Source organism: Watersipora subatra, chromosome 2 (genome assembly GCF_963576615.1).
Source record: "Watersipora subatra chromosome 2, tzWatSuba1.1, whole genome shotgun sequence".
Classification (NCBI taxonomy): Eukaryota; Metazoa; Bryozoa; class Gymnolaemata; order Cheilostomatida; family Watersiporidae; genus Watersipora; species Watersipora subatra.
In genome coordinates this window covers 11,876,718-11,894,580 of record NC_088709.1, presented here as the reverse complement: position 1 = coordinate 11,894,580, position 17,863 = coordinate 11,876,718, and the positions used below count along the sequence as shown (strand labels likewise).

The 17,863-nt window shown below is 37.6% G+C and overlaps 2 protein-coding genes across 2 annotated transcripts; both read right to left on the bottom strand.

Moving 5' to 3' along the window:
- Positions 1 to 5,027: 5,027 nt before the first annotated feature.
- Positions 5,028 to 8,627, bottom strand: LOC137387944 (uncharacterized). Its single transcript, XM_068074461.1, has 2 exons — positions 7,836 to 8,627; positions 5,028 to 5,138 (listed from the first exon to the last, which is right to left on the bottom strand). The coding sequence occupies exons 1-2, from the start codon at positions 8,625 to 8,627 to the stop codon at positions 5,028 to 5,030; spliced, it is 903 nt and encodes a 300-aa protein (XP_067930562.1).
- A 3,927-nt stretch (positions 8,628 to 12,554) lies between these two features.
- LOC137387943 (S-antigen protein-like) lies at positions 12,555 to 16,682 on the bottom strand. Its single transcript, XM_068074460.1, has 3 exons — positions 16,655 to 16,682; positions 13,748 to 14,214; positions 12,555 to 12,974 (listed from the first exon to the last, which is right to left on the bottom strand). Exons 1-3 carry the CDS (start codon positions 16,680 to 16,682, stop codon positions 12,555 to 12,557), a joined length of 915 nt encoding a protein of 304 aa, XP_067930561.1.
- Positions 16,683 to 17,863: the final 1,181 nt, after the last annotated feature.

Below are 17,863 nucleotides of genomic sequence, written 5' to 3'. Positions count from 1 at the left end.
ATCAGGCATTGTAAAATATATACATAATTAATTACAATTGAAAGCTAACAATATTATCAACATGTTAGTAACTACTAGATGATATGCTCCTTCAAACTTATTAGAACCTTGCTAATTGATTGTGGCCAGTTGCCAGCTTATGTAACCTCAAACAGGTTTTTGACTATTTAGGAGAGGTTTACTCCTTCGCTGATGGCGATGATAGAAACTATTCTTTTGTCAACCGTTTATCAGGAATTTATGAGCTGGCTGACTTTGAAGATAAGTAAGAAACAACTGAAGCAATAGACAGGTTAGTTGAGAACTTTACAGCAATATTTATTTTTATAAGTGTATGCTCCTATAAATTAGAGCTGTTTGATGTCTACCTGCACTATGCATTTGGTTTCATTCAGTTTTCTCCTGAAAATTGAATGAAACCAAATCTTCAATTCTTACTTCGGTTTACTCATATTGGCATTATGAACCGCATCGAACCGAGATTTGTATATTAATTAATAAATAGTAAACTAATAATTAATATTTGCAAATAATGTGAATGGTAATGTTGAAAATGTGTAATGGTGAAAATTTTAATTATATTAATTAACCAATACAATTTGAAAAATTTTATCCTCTTTAAAATTTAACGAACCAACATCAAATTGATTACGTAATTTATAAACAATTGAATAAATATAAATAAAAAAAATTACAATATACTCAGGACAAATACAATCAATGAAGATTAATACCATAATAAGATATTACAAATATAAGTCTCTTACCTACAAAACATCACATGAGTTTATTTGGCAAGAGTCAAGACTATTGCTACAATTTGGACAAAACAAAACTCTAAACTCATTTGCTGACCGATCAATGCTCTCACGCAAATTTGCTTAAGAAACTGCTGCGTGAGCATGCGAGAACACTGAATCGAATCGTGATGTAAAACTCGGTTCATACGCAGTTGCCTTCTCTTTCTGAATCGATGACCCGAGAGAGAACAACTATTGAAAAACCGAATGCACTCGAATCGTTATCCAGCACTACCATAAATTGGGAAAACGTTGCTTTAATTGCTATTGGCAGAATGCCCGGCAATAAGAATCAGCTTATAAACAGTGACAGGTAATGTATGTAGTTGATTGCAACTTGACATTAGCCGAGCACCATGACAATAGCTAATTTGAGCAAGCTAATAATTTACACTTACGAATAAGAACCTTGACAGCAAGCTTTGGTGATGTAACGTAATGCTATGCATATTTTAACCTAGATAATTACTTACATTGCCCAATGAATACATCAATCTCGGCTAGCTTAATTAGTAAGATATTTGCCAGGTGAATGGGAGGTTCCGAGATCAAATCCAGCATAATGTGAGCTTTTAATTTTAAGACTTTATTAGCTATAGCTGGACAAACCGAAGTACACACACAAACTTTGAGATTTATAAATATATAGATCCTGTATATATATATATAGATCAAGTCTATGCTATTCTGAGCGAGCAATGAGTAAGCTTTAAAACCCTTTGCTGTATTTTGACTCTTAATTTGCACAAAGTACACAATAAGCAACAGAATTATGGCTCAAAATCATACATACCTCTTACACTTTTACCTTGATTGCTATACACAAGAGTGCGTAATAACCAAATCGAGAGAGCTTGCAAGTGGGCAAGTGGCAGTGAGCAGTGGCTTGACAGTAGGCAAGTGTATTTGTGTTGATGCAGTATTAAAAACACTGCTGAGTCTTTACAAATAGTTGATTGATTATTAGCTGGAGTAACCAAGCTCCTGCTTTCTGATAATGGATTCATTCGTGGGTCATCAAAAACGTAATTATGGTGTGGTCACTTTCATTTACGACTGGTCAATTCGGTTTGGTCAATTCATAAATATGAAAATCCGTTATGCGCGCTCTACAGGATACATAGAAAAAAGACACCCTTATTGGTCAATTGTTTTATGCATAACAAAAATGAAGTACATGTATATGCTATTTATGAGTTAATTCTGATTTTTAGATTTTGTTGTAAACTTCACTTGTGGCAGCCACAAAGCTGACCAATGTTTCCAATAAAGGAAAAGGTTGATAAATTCATACTGAACTGATAACTATATAATAGAAACTTGTAAATGCTACAAATAGTGTTCACTGTTGTTTAGCTTTGAGTTTAGACATTTACGATCAGACAGAACCGTCATAAAACTGAAAGTTCAATTCCAATTTTCAGTTGGTTTTTTGCAGTTAAATTTTTAGTTATCATTGAGCATTATTTACAGCTTTCACAACTAAATTTCACCATTTTAATTAAACAAAATTTTAATTAAAAAGAGACAGTTACCAGCTATAGTTGACAACTGATATTTATTTTTCCTCTTGCTAGATGAATGTTTAAAAATTTTTAAAAAGATTTTCTTGGCTGCTGTTTATTATGTAGTAGAATAAATTTTAGTTTATTCTGATTTGTCAGCAATAACTTTATTTTGAACAAAAACTTTTTTTCAAAAAATACTAAAACCATAAAAATCGAGAATTAGACAAAAAATCAAATAAATAGTTTCACATATATCATTTAAAATATTTTTCTCCGGTAAGAGAACAGATAGATTGTTAAAAAAAGCTAACAATGATATTTTCAAAATAATTGTTGTACTGCATTGTTGTAGTAAGGGCTGTAGTCTATAACTTGTTCTTATCACAAAAGCTGAAAATCTGTAATTGTCATGTAAAAAACGATACAACCCATGGAAAATCTTGAAAGCTATAATGGACATCGAGTAAACATGTAGCATAGGTAAAGTAAGAAGGTGCAACATTTGAAAAAATCATTCATTACAATAAGATATACTGAAATGTGATGGAGATTTACAATTTTCTCTTAAGGGTGGTAAAAGAGACAATCTGACAATTCTTGTTGGGTTAGTCTTTCTTACAAACTCGGCAAGCATTTATAAGCAATATATTATCTGAATTTACTTCTGCTATAAAGTAACTGCTTTTATTTTCACCTTATTGCAGAGGAAATGCAGACGCTGACAGCTAAATAGAGGTCCATTAAACTTAAGTGGCACTGGAAGAATTCTATTGGAGTTAGCTCCTCATGTCTGCAGCAGCATGTCTAACACTATTGTATGGAAATAGAAAGGATCATGAAAATTCAAAAGTAATTATAGTTGTTTCCTAAAGCAATATTTTCTATTCGCTTCACATTTACTAGTAATTATTAAGTGAAGTTGTGTTCATATTAATGTATAAGGAATTAATGATATATTTTGTAATGAAAGATAATTGTTTACTTTTTCACTGTGACATGTTATTATTGTTTTTTGACTATATTAGTAGTTGTAACATTTTTGCGTTACTCAACTTCTTAGCATAAACTTTGACATTTGGACAGGTGCTATGGTTCACCTGCACTCCAAAAATTTTCAGTTAAGCGAAATATTCTATAGAAGTATAAATTTTCAGTGCATTTTAAGTCACCTTTGAGTATTCGAAAATTTCAAGGTTATGTTCAACTAATGTTGAACTTACGTTATTTCAAACAGTTGCTGTGTTAGGTGCTTATTTCTTTGTATGTATTATTTGTGTTGATTATCAACACAGCCACTTTTTAGGCGTCATAAGTTCCTTAAAGCACATCAATTATATCATTACTTTTATCATGTATTTCAGTACTTCTGAATCTTTGCTTTCGAATGAGCCTATATTCAATACACAAAGAATAATAGAACTATGAAAAACAGGATGTCAAAATTATGTCCTGCAATAAAAAACACTTGGTTGTGGCTCCCACAATGTGATGTCATAATTAGCATTTAGCCTTAGGTCGCCGATCCCTTTCGCTGCTATCGAGGCTGCGCTTTTCTGTGACAGTTTGTGCTCTCAAACCCAGAGAGCGCTAATAATAAACTAGGATTGTAGATAATCAACAATACCAAAGGTATCCTGCTAACGCCCAACCAATACAAACGCATGTTCTGAGTTAATAGATTTTGGGTGATTGACAGAGTTCGCTGTTTTCATCCTTTTATTCATTTTAAACATTTATAGTAATTATTATCACACCATTTTATATGATGGAATTGCAGATGATCTAAAGCTTCACAATTTGCAGCGCAGCATGGCTGCCTCTGCTTGCTGCCTTTAGAACCATAAGTTGTGGAATTACTTGCTGTTGTAGTAGTATTATTATCTGGAGAATTCATATCGCTTTCCATGTTGCTTTTTAAATATGATTATGCTTCAATAAATATACTGTTGTTGATAAAGGTAATAAAATCACATCGATAAAACTGCGACCTGCAGGGGCGTAGCCCTAAGACTATATGTAAATTGCACTCTCGCGATATCATGCAATGTTTGAAATTAATTAGCCTCAGTCGTGCTTGTCAACATCACAATAAAAATGAGGGCTAGTGCATAATAACACCGGAAAGCATAGAATGGTGCATGGAATCTGAGCTACTTATCATAAAAATAATTTGTACATGGGGAGCTAATGACGCTGATTCCTTTTTCATTTTCAATGGCTTTCTGGAGTTATCCTAACTATGCCTGCCACTAGGGTCGTTATCATAGCTGATAAATAAGCGGTAAGAGCACACAACACCGAATAGGAAAACTGTGACATCATAATTTGCGAGCCTATACCTTTGAACATTTCTGTGGTAGAGCTCTGAGAGAATCCTATAAACACCAACCAATGTCTGTCTCACCATGTCAAACAATGGCTCATTGGAAAGCCAAGATATTGAAGAACCTGAATTAGCTAAAACAGTACTGATATAATTGATGTGCTTTAATATATTTTTGCAAACTAACAGAACTTCAATACCTTAGTGAAGCAAGCATTGCAGACTTATGATAGACACAGGTAATATATATTGAAAGAGTTGGCTTTGCTCATCAATGTTTGGCAACATTTGGTAGGCTGAATAGGTGGTAGTCAAATAATGATATTGATGTTATATTCAATAAGGCTTGTATGTTGGCACTTTTTAGAGCATGTTTATATTGCTCATGCTAATTGGTTAACCATGTTCATGAGGAGGGCAGTAGTTGTATTTTAGAAAGTCATTATGAATGATATAACCCATAATCTCCAGGAAAAAGTTGACATGAAAAAAATTCTTTAAAATAACCTACAAAACAACACATTAGGCAGTTATTCAAGCAATGGGACTAGTATTATGATGTATTATGAAGTGCAGTAAGGAAAACATGAGAAAGCATTCCCAGTTTCCATAGCGATTAACGTGTCACCGTATTGGTTCTCCTCAAAATTGGTGCTCTAAAGCATCAACAGAAAAACTACTCTTCAGTGGCCACTAAGTATTGAGGTGTCCTTCAGCAACATCAGTCATTCAAACCTTCTATTTATAAAAGATTCCGATGACAAACTAAGCATTTGAGATGTAGTTGATGATTCATTGGGTGCCTAATGGTGAGAGAATTTGAGCTGATAGTCTTGGCTATAGCAGTGCTAGAGTAATAAAAAAAGATTTATAACAAAAAAATAAAAAAATATTCCATACTCTGTTTTTATACCAGTTGCGTTGAATATAATAGAAACATACAAAATTATCACATAAACTTCTGCAGATTCAAGTACTGAATCGTTATTAGGTAGCATTACCTAGAGCTCCTTAACTTTGACAAAAACAAATAAAGTGACTTCAAAAGCCTTTTGTCTATAACAATCTTAGGCAGCTACCCAAGGTGGTGCCAAAATCAATAAAGATGCACTTGACACGTACAAGCATGAGTCCTTAACAAGCTTGGCTCTACACCCTTACTAACGTAAATGTAATTGAGACCTACTTTTCTGTATGTTAATGAATTTTTATGTCATGGAGTAGCACAAATATTTTCTATTTCCTCAGTTGAAAAGCTGTAAACAAGTTATTTCATTAATTTACACACATTTGAAAATGACTCGTTCAAAGTAATTGAGACTGTATTTCTTATGTCTCAGTTGCTTTCATCATCATTATGTATAAAACTTTCAACAGTCCTAGTTGGTTAACAACTTGAATGCTGATCTCCTTGGCTGTATGTCACTCACTCCAATCTAATCAGTTGAATAAGTCTGTCACTCACCCTGTGTCTCTCAATAGCCCTCTGTCTTAATGACTGTCTATGGTGCAATTGAGAGATCATTAGGTGTAATAAGTATGTCACAATTATTCCGTAATATGAGAAGGTGGTTGATTGATGCAGTTGTATCAATTTGCCTGCCAAATCAACACCATTGACCTCTAACAGTGTTGGCTCACCAATATCAAAGTTAGAAATTCAACTCCTGTAAAGTGCAATTTTTTCCTGACCTACCAGATATATAACTAATATATATATAATAATTTTCATTTCAAATAGAAATGTTTTTTAATTTATGCCAAATTTGCAAACAGTCAGTAGAAAGTATGGCTAAACACTTGCTAGCAGTACACTCAAGAGCTTTTTGCTTCTGAACACAAACATGCTTAGTCATCGGTGAGAAAAGACATGCTTGGGTGCCCTTCTGCGTTACACAAGCTCCTTTCTGCTTGACTGCGCAATTTAGTGGTTGCAATGTTGATAATATATATTCATCTCACTCCAGTGTTACCCCAACTTACCTATTGGGAATATTATGTTGTATTATATTATGAACTCACTAGTCATAAGCAAAATAGTGACTTAAATAGTCTGGCAAGTCTTGTTCAGAAGCGATGCATACCATCTTATGTCTTAGGTTTAAGCTTAATTGGGAGATAATCAGATGTCTTCATCTGTCCGTCTGTCCCAGTTCAGCCTGGGACAGATGAACATATGAGCTATTGTTATAGTAAATATTATTATATTTAGTTCTTGAATTAACTTTGTAAATAAGTGCTAAACTTTTTGCTGCATAAACACATCTGATTATCTGATTATCATCTGATTATCTGATTATCCCAGGTCAACATGGGACAGACGGACAGATGAAGACATCTGATTATCTCCCAATTAAGCTTAATCCTAAATCATCAGATGGTATGCATCGCTTCTGAACAAGACTTTCCAAACTATTTAAGTCACTATTTCGCTTATGACAAGTGAATAAAGTCAATATTCCCAATAGGGAAGTTGGAGTAACACTGGAGTGAGATGTATATCTATTATCAACATTGCAATCGGTGAGTTACGTAGTCAAGCAAAAAGGAGCTTGTGTAACACAGAAGGGCACCCAAGCATGTCTTTTCTCACCGATGACTAAGCATGTTTGTGTTCAGAAGCAAAAAGCTCTAAAGTGTACTGCTAGCAAGTGTTTAGCCATACTTTCTACTGACTATTTAAAAATTTGGCATAAATTAAAAAACATTTCTATTTGAAATGAAAATTATTATATACATTTTAATTTATAATTTAATATATATGTATATATATACATTATATATATATATATATATATATATATATATATATATATATATATATATATATATATAAATTGTTTCCTCACCCCGGATACCCCGTATGGGTGGTAAATTCTGCTGTAACTCGGGTCTCCTACCAGAGACCTGGGAGTTTGACACTCGCCTCAAGATCTTAGTTGTTCCCAATAGCGCACTTTTCTGCAACTCACTTGAGTTGATTGTTGTTGGTATTTGGGCAAGCCACATTTTATGCGCCGGTGTTATTGCGCCCAGTGCCCCAATGACTACTGGGATTACAGTTGTTCTTACATTCCAGCATTTTTTAATTTCTTCTCCAAGAGGAAGATATTTCTCTACCTTTTCTTTTTCTTTGCTGGCTATATTGGAGTCATTGGGTACTGCTATATCTATTATAGTAGCCCTCTTGTTCTCCTTGTCTACCACCACTATATCTGGTTGGTTTGCTAGGACATGCTTGTCAGTCCGGATGTAGAAGTCCCAGAGGATCTTAGCGAGATCATTTTCGTTGACCTTACCTGGAGCTTCCCACCAGTGTTGTGGTTTATTAAGGCCATATTCATCACATAGACTTCTATCCACAACACCTGCGACATTCTTATGCCGCTCAGTGTATGCATTTCCTGCTAGCTGCTTGCATCGACTGATGATGTGTTGGACGGTCTCCGGTGCATATTTGCACAGTCTGCATCTAGGATCATCTCTAGTGTGATAGATTTTTGTTTGAAGTTGCCTTGTTGAGAGCACTTGCTCGTGGGCTGCCATAATTAGCGATTCTGTATTGACCGTTAGGTTTCCTTTGTTCAGCCACATATATGTGTGGTGAAGATCGCCAACCTTAGATATTTGTTGGTGGTAAGCATCATGAAAAGGTTTCATGTGCCAGTCAATTTCCTTATCATCAGGGCAAAGCTCTGTCGTCAGAGCAGCCGATTGAAATTCATCTAGCAACTCATCTGAAGTGGTCATGGACCTTGCATAGGCTTTGATGTTTTGTTCTTCATCTTTCACTGTCTGCTGTACACTTTTGAGTCCCCTACCACCATAATTCTTATCGAGATACAATCTAGTAGTACCAGATTTTGGATGGGGTGCTCTATGCATGGTCAGCAGTTTAAGAGTTGCTATATCGGTTTCCTTGATGGCTTCCTCAGTCCACTTTATTATGCCTGCTGGATATCTTATTACTGGCAGTGCGTAGTTATTTATTGCCATGACTTGATTCCTGGCATTGAGCTGGCTCCGTAGGACTTGCCGAAGACGTTTCTTGTATTCGGTAATAGCTTTGTGACGTACCTCGGCTTCGTGGTTGATGTTGCTTAGCAAAATGCCCAAGTAGTTGCACCCTTATATATATATATATATATATATATATATATATATATATATATATATATATATATATATATATATATATATATATATATATATATATATGCAAAGCTCATCACTATATATATGTGCAAAGCTCATCACTTTTGTGATTTGAGCACTCTGGTGCCAGCACATTGACTTTCTTAAAGTCTGCGAGGCAACTTAGTTGTTTCGTGGCAGGAAGTCAACTCTCATTGGTAATGGGATTTGTGTCCCTTGCCTAAGCTCTGAGCTGCACTGATGAGGCTTCAATAGCCGAAACAGTACTGTCTGTAGCATGAGTATATATATATATATATATATATATATATATATATATATATATATATATATATATATATATATATATATATATATATATATATATATAATATTATATATAAATATATATAGCCAGCAGCGGAAAGGTAGAGAAATATCTCCCTCTTGGAGAAGAGATTGAAAAATGCTGGAATGTAAGAACAACTGTAATCCCAGTAGTCATAGGGGCACTGGGCGCAATAACACCGGCGCATAAAATGTGGCTTGCCTAAATACCAACCCCAATCAACACAGGTGAGTCGCAGAAAAGTACACTACTGGGAACAGCTCAGATCTTGAGGCGAGTGCTCAAACTCCCAGGTCTCTGGTAGGTGACCCGAGTTAGAGCAAAAATTACCACCCATACGGGTTAGCCAGGGGGGGAGGAAACAATTTATATATATATATAATATATAAATAATATATATATATATATTTCCTGCTGTAATTAAAAGTGCTGATCCTATGCAAGTCTATGCTGGCTTTCTTGCAAATTTGTTAATTCCTTTAGTGAGTGCTTCTATATAAAGCCAAACAGTGTCTGGCTTTTAGCGTAAAAATTTTGAGTAATGAATAAACATTTGTTTGCCAGAGTGCCCCAAAAGATTGTTCTAGCGGCTGAATTAATTTTTGACATACGATATGCAGGGCTTCTCATAAATTTTATAAATTCTTATATTTGCTAAAAATACAAACCTTTGACATATGAATGTGTACTATGTCTGTGAAAACCATAAAATTGACATCATGAGTGAATTCTGATGTTTAAATGTTCTAATATGACAAAATATTTTATTACAGCGAATTACAGCAAACAATCTGGATTCAATTGTCACGCTACAAACACTGCAAGCTACAAACACAAGTAAACTTGGCATAAACAATGGGATAAAGGTAATGGGTTTAGAAACATACATCCATTTGAGTCTCTACAAGTCATACTAAAATAATTCATATAATTTCAGTGGCATATATCTTGGGAAGTGAAGAAGAGATAGAACCCGGTACTGGAGGATACATTGTCAGCCACAGCAACTTTGATGAAGGACAAAATATATTAAATCATTATAGAGACAACCAGAGCAAAACTTTGACTATAGTTAGACTATTTAGCTTGAATACTATTTGGCTGACCTTTCTCTATTTTAATTTGTCAACCTACGATGGTGAACTCTGTGAAGACTATTTGAGAATTGTTGGGTTGCTAGGTTATTGGAGAGATGATACCGCATGGTATTGCGGTGATAAGACCGGCATCACTATTGACCTGCTGCCTCTGACTGAAGCCATTTCATTTGAGTTTGTTACAAAAATAAGAGTTAGTACATCTGCCGGCTTCCTTTTGCAGTATGATGGTAAGGCAACACAAACCTAACACCTCTCAGCCCTTCAACTCGAGCCAACAGCAGTTTTTTGCAAATCTGAAACTGTTGTTTGTTTGAGTGACATTGCCTTATTTTTAATTACCAACACTTTGCTAAATGTTTCTGTTATTATGATTTAAAAAATGGCAATTTGATATACTAAAAACATATTTCCTTGCAATTATATCAGAAGAGACATTTTAGACACAACAAAGTAATTTTTCTGAGTTGTTAATATATCAACGAATTATTTGTATTTTTAGTATGTAATTGTTTTCTCTTTTAATTCAGTGAATTTTTGGCAATTTTATAAATTAAGCCCAAGGTTTGTACCCACTTAATGCTCAGCTTATTTATTGACTAAAAAGTAACTGGGGCTGCACGAGAGCTAAAAATCCAGAAAAAATAGTGATGTTTTGCGAGCATACTGTTTAAAAGGCCATAACTTTTTTGTACTACTACTGGAACAGCTTTTGAACATAATTAAAGCTTTATCGTTGTGCTAGCAAATACATAGAGCTGTTACTTTAGTTTTAATAGAGTTGTTCTTGTTTATGCAGTTCTGTACAGAGACTGGCCGCTAAAGCTGGCTTATGCTCACCCAACAGAGGAGACAACTCAGAGTTATTTGTACAATACCAAGTGCCAGGAAGGTTATTGGACAGATATGAACACAACAGAGCCAATCATTAATTGTTTTGGTGACTGGAGGTTATCTATTGTAGCATGTATTAGTAAGTATTTTTTATGCAAAAAATCAAAACTTTTTGAAAAGCATTTGAAGACAATAGAAATGCATAATAGTAGCTTACTTAAACTAAAGTTTGTTTCTAAAAACTAAATTAAAATTTTATTAATAAATTATTACGTACGCTAGTAGTTGATGGTACTTGTGAACCAAAAGTGATATAAGATTCCTTGGACGTTTGTTTGAAAAAAACGGAGATATCAAAATGTAAATAGTTCAATCATTTCTTGATTTGAAGTCACTTACATTGGGCATGCTAACTTTGGACATGCTGACCAAGTTTTTACAGCTTCTTAACCAACTCAGGCAGCAAAAACTGTATTTTAACATTTTGTATTTTCAGAAACACTCAGTAGTAAAGTTAAACAATGTCATTTCATTTTGATATTCAGATTGTGAAATGCTTTACCCCTTATCTCATTTAATACAAAAATAATATATTAATTTTAGAGAAACTAGAGCCTGATGCGTGCCCTCCAGCTATAGCTCACTCAAGACCAGCAGAGCGTACAAGTCTTAATATATACAATGTGGAATGTTTAAAAGGCTTCTGGACTCCTGAGCAGTGGATGGCTTTGGTGGTAGACTGCAGCAATTCAAACTGGAAGTCGGACTAACTACATTGCATCCGTAAGAAGCACTTCATAGGATAGCCTGGTTCCAATATAATACGCAAGCGCTGGCGACAGCACTACAGGGCTATCAGCAGTGAAATGTGAACCTATACGCTGAATACCGCTGGTTATTGCCGATGGTCAACGCAAGAGTTCAGTGGTGTTCAACTTTTGCAAAGAGCTGCAGGTGAGACCTTCCCGAATTACACTGAAAAGGTGTTGGTCAGCCTTTTCGAAACGGCATGGAGAGCGAACATTTTTATGCGATTATTTGCAATGCAGCCTTATGTAAACGGAAGCTGCCGAGCCTAGCGCGGCAGGTGCTTTGCTGCGTGAGATTACCGCCAGGGTCTCATATTCGATGTGGGAACCAGGCTCTAGACGCCACTTTGGTTCCTCATTTTATCCTTAATGCTGATTAATGTTATTAGATATTTGCGGTCAAAAACACTCACTTTGCATCTCCAATATGCCTAACCATTCATTACATTCTACTTCTACAGAAAAAACCACTACACCTTATACCAGACTCCAACACTTTGCCAGCTCACTTTATAGGACTCACTCAGCCGTAAGGCTGAGTTTAAAAGTTTTAAGAGTTTTCTTTCTCCATTAAAGAGTTTCTTCTATCAATACACATAATTTACTGTACCATTCTTTTTTTATTTTACTTTCAATTTATTGTTGTCTCAGCGTCTAGTTTTCTTTTAATGGCATTGGCCAGTAATAATAAAGTTTGTGTCTATCCATCTATCTGTCTGTCTGTCTGTTCATATGTCTGAATGTCCGAATGTCTGTCTGTCTGTTCATATGTCTGAATGACCGAATGTCTGTCTGTCTGTTTGTATGTCTGAATGTCCGACTGTCCGTCTGACCGTCTGATCGTCTGACCGTCTGACCGTCTGTCTGTTTGTATGTCTGAATGTCCGACTGTCCGTCTGACCGTCTGATCGTCTGACCGTCTGACCGTCTGACCGTCTGACCGTCTGACCGTCTGACCGTCTGACCGTCTGACCGTCTGACCGTCTGACCGTCTGACCGTCTGATCGTCTGACCGTCTGACCGTCTGACCGTTTGACCGTCTGATCGTCTGACCGTCTGACCGTCTGACCGTCTGACCGTCTGACCGTCTGACCGTCTGACCGTCTGACCGTCTGACCGTCTGACCGTCTGACCGTCTGACCGTCTGACCGTCTGACCGTCTGACCGTCTGACCGTCTGACCGTCTGACCGTCTGACCGTCTGACCGTCTGACCGTCTGACCGTCTGACCGTCTGACCGTCTGACCGTCTGACCGTCTGACCGTCTGACCGTCTGACCGTCGGACCGTCGGACCGTCGGACCGTCTGACCGTCGGACCGTCGGACCGTCGGACCGTCGGACCGTCGGACCGTCGGACCGTCGGACCGTCGGACCGTCGGACCGTCGGACCGTCGGACCGTCGGACCGTCGGACCGTCGGACCGTCGGACCGTCTGACCGTCTGACCGTCTGACCGTCTGACCGTCTGACCGTCTGACCGTCTGACCGTCTGACCGTCTGACCGTCTGACCGTCTGACCGTCTGACCGTCTGACCGTCTGACCGTCTGACCGTCTGACCGTCTGACCGTCTGACCGTCTGACCGTCTGACCGTCTGACCGTCTGATCGTCTGACCGTCTGACCGTCTGACCGTCTGACCGTCTGACCGTCTGACCGTCTGACCGTCTGACCGTCTGACCGTCTGACCGTCTGACCGTCTGACCGTCTGACCGTCTGACCGTCTGACCGTCTGACCGTCTGACCGTCTGACCGTCTGACCGTCTGACCGTCTGACCGTCTGACCGTCTGACCGTCTGACCGTCTGACCGTCTGACCGTCTGACCGTCTGACCGTCTGACCGTCTGACCGTCTGACCGTCTGACCGTCTGACCGTCTGACCGTCTGACCGTCTGACCGTCTGACCGTCTGACCGTCTGACCGTCTGACCGTCTGACCGTCTGACCGTCTGACCGTCGGACCGTCGGACCGTCGGACCGTCGGACCGTCGGACCGTCGGACCGTCGGACCGTCGGACCGTCGGACCGTCGGACCGTCGGACCGTCGGACCGTCGGACCGTCGGACCGTCGGACCGTCGGACCGTCGGACCGTCGGACCGTCGGACCGTCGGACCGTCGGACCGTCGGACCGTCGGACCGTCGGACCGTCGGACCGTCGGACCGTCGGACCGTCGGACCGTCGGACCGTCGGACCGTCGGACCGTCGGACCGTCGGACCGTCGGACCGTCGGACCGTCGGACCGTCGGACCGTCGGACCGTCGGACCGTCGGACCGTCGGACCGTCGGACCGTTAGACCGTCTGACCGTCGGACCGTCGGACCGTCGGACCGTTAGACCGTCTGACCGTCGGACCGTCGGACCATCTATAGTAATACTGTAGCACTGACTACTACAGGCTCAGCTGTGTCTATGAGTTAAAATCGCACTCCGTCATCGACAATGCTGGCATATAAACTTAAGCATCGAAATGTTTTCTTCTCTTTGAGAGGTGGCTATTTATTGCTGCATCTTTTTAATGAGTGAGTGAGGTAGCAAAATGTGCTAGGAAAGCTTTCCTTTCAACTTTTCCTTTCACATGCCATGCTTAAAGGCCTGTGACGATGTGACTTACAGAAATAAGTCGCATTGTCACTGTAACCATGTAACAATAAACACACCAGCAAGTGCTCTCTTGTTGTGCCATGGCATTCCAGGCAGATGTTATCAGACAAGGATGTTTGATAAGCATTGTGACAACATTTGAGTACCTATACAAGCTGGTCTTTTGTAACAAAGCTTTTTTAAGTACCTCTAAAGGTACTGGTAGTACGGTGTCATAAGGAGTCAAGTCTTGGCATCATTTCGGTAGTAGTCTGAGAACGCTTCTTTTCTTTTGATCATTTTAACTGCGAGCAAGTTTGTCGACTTTAATCTTGAAACATCCTGGCAGTCAAATTACCTAAAACAACAAACAAAATCTTAAATGATAAAAAATATCTGTACTTTTTCTAACATAACATCTACCAAACGCAATTTTACCAGATCTTTAAGGCTATCGTCAGTTGCAAAATCTATTCTCAAGTGGCTAGGGTTTATGGTTCTGTATTTACAAACAAAAATTTGGTTTCAGAAGCAGTAGAGTTAACCAATGAATGTGCCAATTTTGTTTTTCCATTTGTGTACACATTTATGCATGACATTTGCCTACCTAGATATGACTCAATGTCGCCATAATACCTTGTTATGAATTTAACATGGAAACAGCAACAAATCTCATAACGTCTTTATGCTTTAAATATGAAGAAACTCGTTAAACTATGTAATTTTATGTAAGGGACTAGTTTTTATTACCCGGCGCTGCCCGGAAAACGAAAAGGTCTCTGGACAGAACGTTTATTTTTATTTAACATGTAAAACATTTACTATTGTAACTTTTAAACTTCATATCATGAGAAACGTATTTTTTGTGCAGTTCAAATGCTTTGAGAAAAAAAAATAATAAAAGTTTTCAAACTTTTTCAATCAACTGTAAGTTTCAAACTTCATAACTTGAAGGAAGTGTTTCGTTGAAAAAAATTACGAGGAAAAATAAATATGGAAAGGTGTTTAAATGTAACTGTGAAATCATTAGCCAGTAATAGCTAAGTATAGTTTGTTTTGCCACGATTACAGCAAAAAATTATTTGGTATACAATTATGTGATTGAAGTTCGTTTCAGCATTGGCATGCAAAAATTGGCACGCAAATTTGCATGCCAGTGTTGCCATGCGAGGATATCGTAGGCTATAGATGTACATAAAGTGGTATAGAAATCCATAGTTATTATCTAATGCAATCGCCTCCTGGTAAAAATCATCATCATTAAAAACAGTTACAAAATAATATGTTAATCCTAGTAACTTTAGGTAAATACAATTACTTTAGTATATTTTGTGGTTGTGATCTGCAAGATGATATAAGATTACCATGTACTATGTGGAGATTTCTTACCTTCGAGACAGACGCGTAACATAAATGCTGAATCTAGTTTAAGTGAATTTAGTTCACCAAACACATACTTGAAAAAGGTTTGAGTATGTATTTTAGTAAACTTCTAACTTTTACCTAAAATGTTTTCATTTACCCGATTGCGAATCCTTTTTACCATAATGGATACAGCTGAAAATGCCATGGCGAGCAACGTATATCTCTTCATTTGGTATATAATCTGTCCACAACCCGCCAAATTTTAATTTCGAGAAACATTTTTGTTGATATCGTGTCGCAAAAAAGGTGTGCTCTAACAAAAATAATAAAAAAGCATCGCGTTTCTTAGAGTTGGGCAAAAAATGTTTTACAACAGGGGCATTGTAACACGTAGGCACAATGCTCAAATAATACGTTATTTAGCGTGTGCAAAAGCTATACCATAGATGATAGTTCATTTGATCAAATATCTTGAATAGCTCAGTGGCAGAGAGTGTCAATTTACAACTTGGTGTTGCATTCTTCGTGAGTTTGAGTCCAAAATGATGTGAAATTTTAATTTCAATATATTAATTGTTTTAGCAGTTTGACAGATATCCAAACAATCAACAACAACAGAAGTCAAATTTAAAAAATATATATATAGATTACAGAGAGTAAGAAAGATTTTTAATTAATAGATGGGGATGTGTTTAGTGACAGCCTAAAAGACCATTTAGGAATTTGTGTTATTTGATGGCTTTGCATCTGTGCATTATTTTGTAGACAGCTTGATCATGCATACCAGGAAATGCTAAAACAAGCCCATACGAATGGTAAAGTATCTGTCACTAAAAACTATTCATTATTTATACTTACCAGCGACATTTACCCCGTGGATATCCATAAAATGACTCAGTGTACAATTTATTAGGATTACAGCTGTGGGCGTTGTTGATGTAGTTCAGTCTTCTGTTTTGATGAGTAAGCAATGGTTGCGGTCTAAACTTCCCATTTACCTGAATAAGCTATCGTTTCAACTCAAACCTTCTGTCTGATCAAAGGGTTAGAATACGGGTCTAACATTTTCAAGTTAACCGAGCAGTTGGCAGTGTTGGTACAAAGACTTCTGTTTGGTTGACCTTATATTGTTTATGACCGCGGGTTATCTTGGAGGAAGTTGGGCACCATGTTTACATGGCACAGTTAATGTAAAAGTTTGAATTATCTGTAAGATGTAAACGGCCAAAAACCGAAAGCTACTCCCAAATTTTGCTATTCTCAAATTTTTAATATTTGCTTTCTGGTTGCAAGAAATGGAAAGGACACTTGCGAATAATGCGCAGGAAAATGCAGCACAAGCGGTTTCAATTTGAAGATTTTCTACACCAGTCGATCTGAACTCGATTTGAGCAGTTTTGAATTTGCCCTTTGACCTCTGGCATACATAATTTTATATTTTTAACAAAGGGCTCATGTTACTCCACAACATGCGAATGTCATTAAAACAAAGTGTGCACAACTCCAAATCTGCATCATTCGTACAATGGAAACATAGTGGCAGTCTAGAACTGATGTGAGAATAAGTTTATATCTATCTTTAATTAACTTCAACTCATTCTATGGTAACACTAGGACCAAAGGCTATTGTAACACCCACTCATTACTTCCTAGCGTGGAAGCTGATACTAGATTCACCATCAAATATTTGACTAAATGCTATCTACAATTGACTTACATATACTTTTTGTGGAAAAAAGATAATGTACTGTATGTTATAACTTCAGCTAAAGACGTCGAGCTGCAAGGCTCTGCTAAAAGAGAACAAGGAATCTATTAGCCACCAGAAAGAGGCTCACTCGAGCATCCATATAAAGCATTGGAAATGGAAAATACCTTCATTGTTGACCAGAAAGCGTCGAGAGAAGCGCAAAGTAAACAGAAGAGAGCTACAGATAGACAGCTTTATGACAATTATAGCTAAAGCCTAGATAATAAAAATCACAATCTGAGCACAGGTAACTCTGCTGGTTGTTCTGCAGTAATGCGCTACAGAATTCAACAACACCAAGCTCCATTGACAACCAC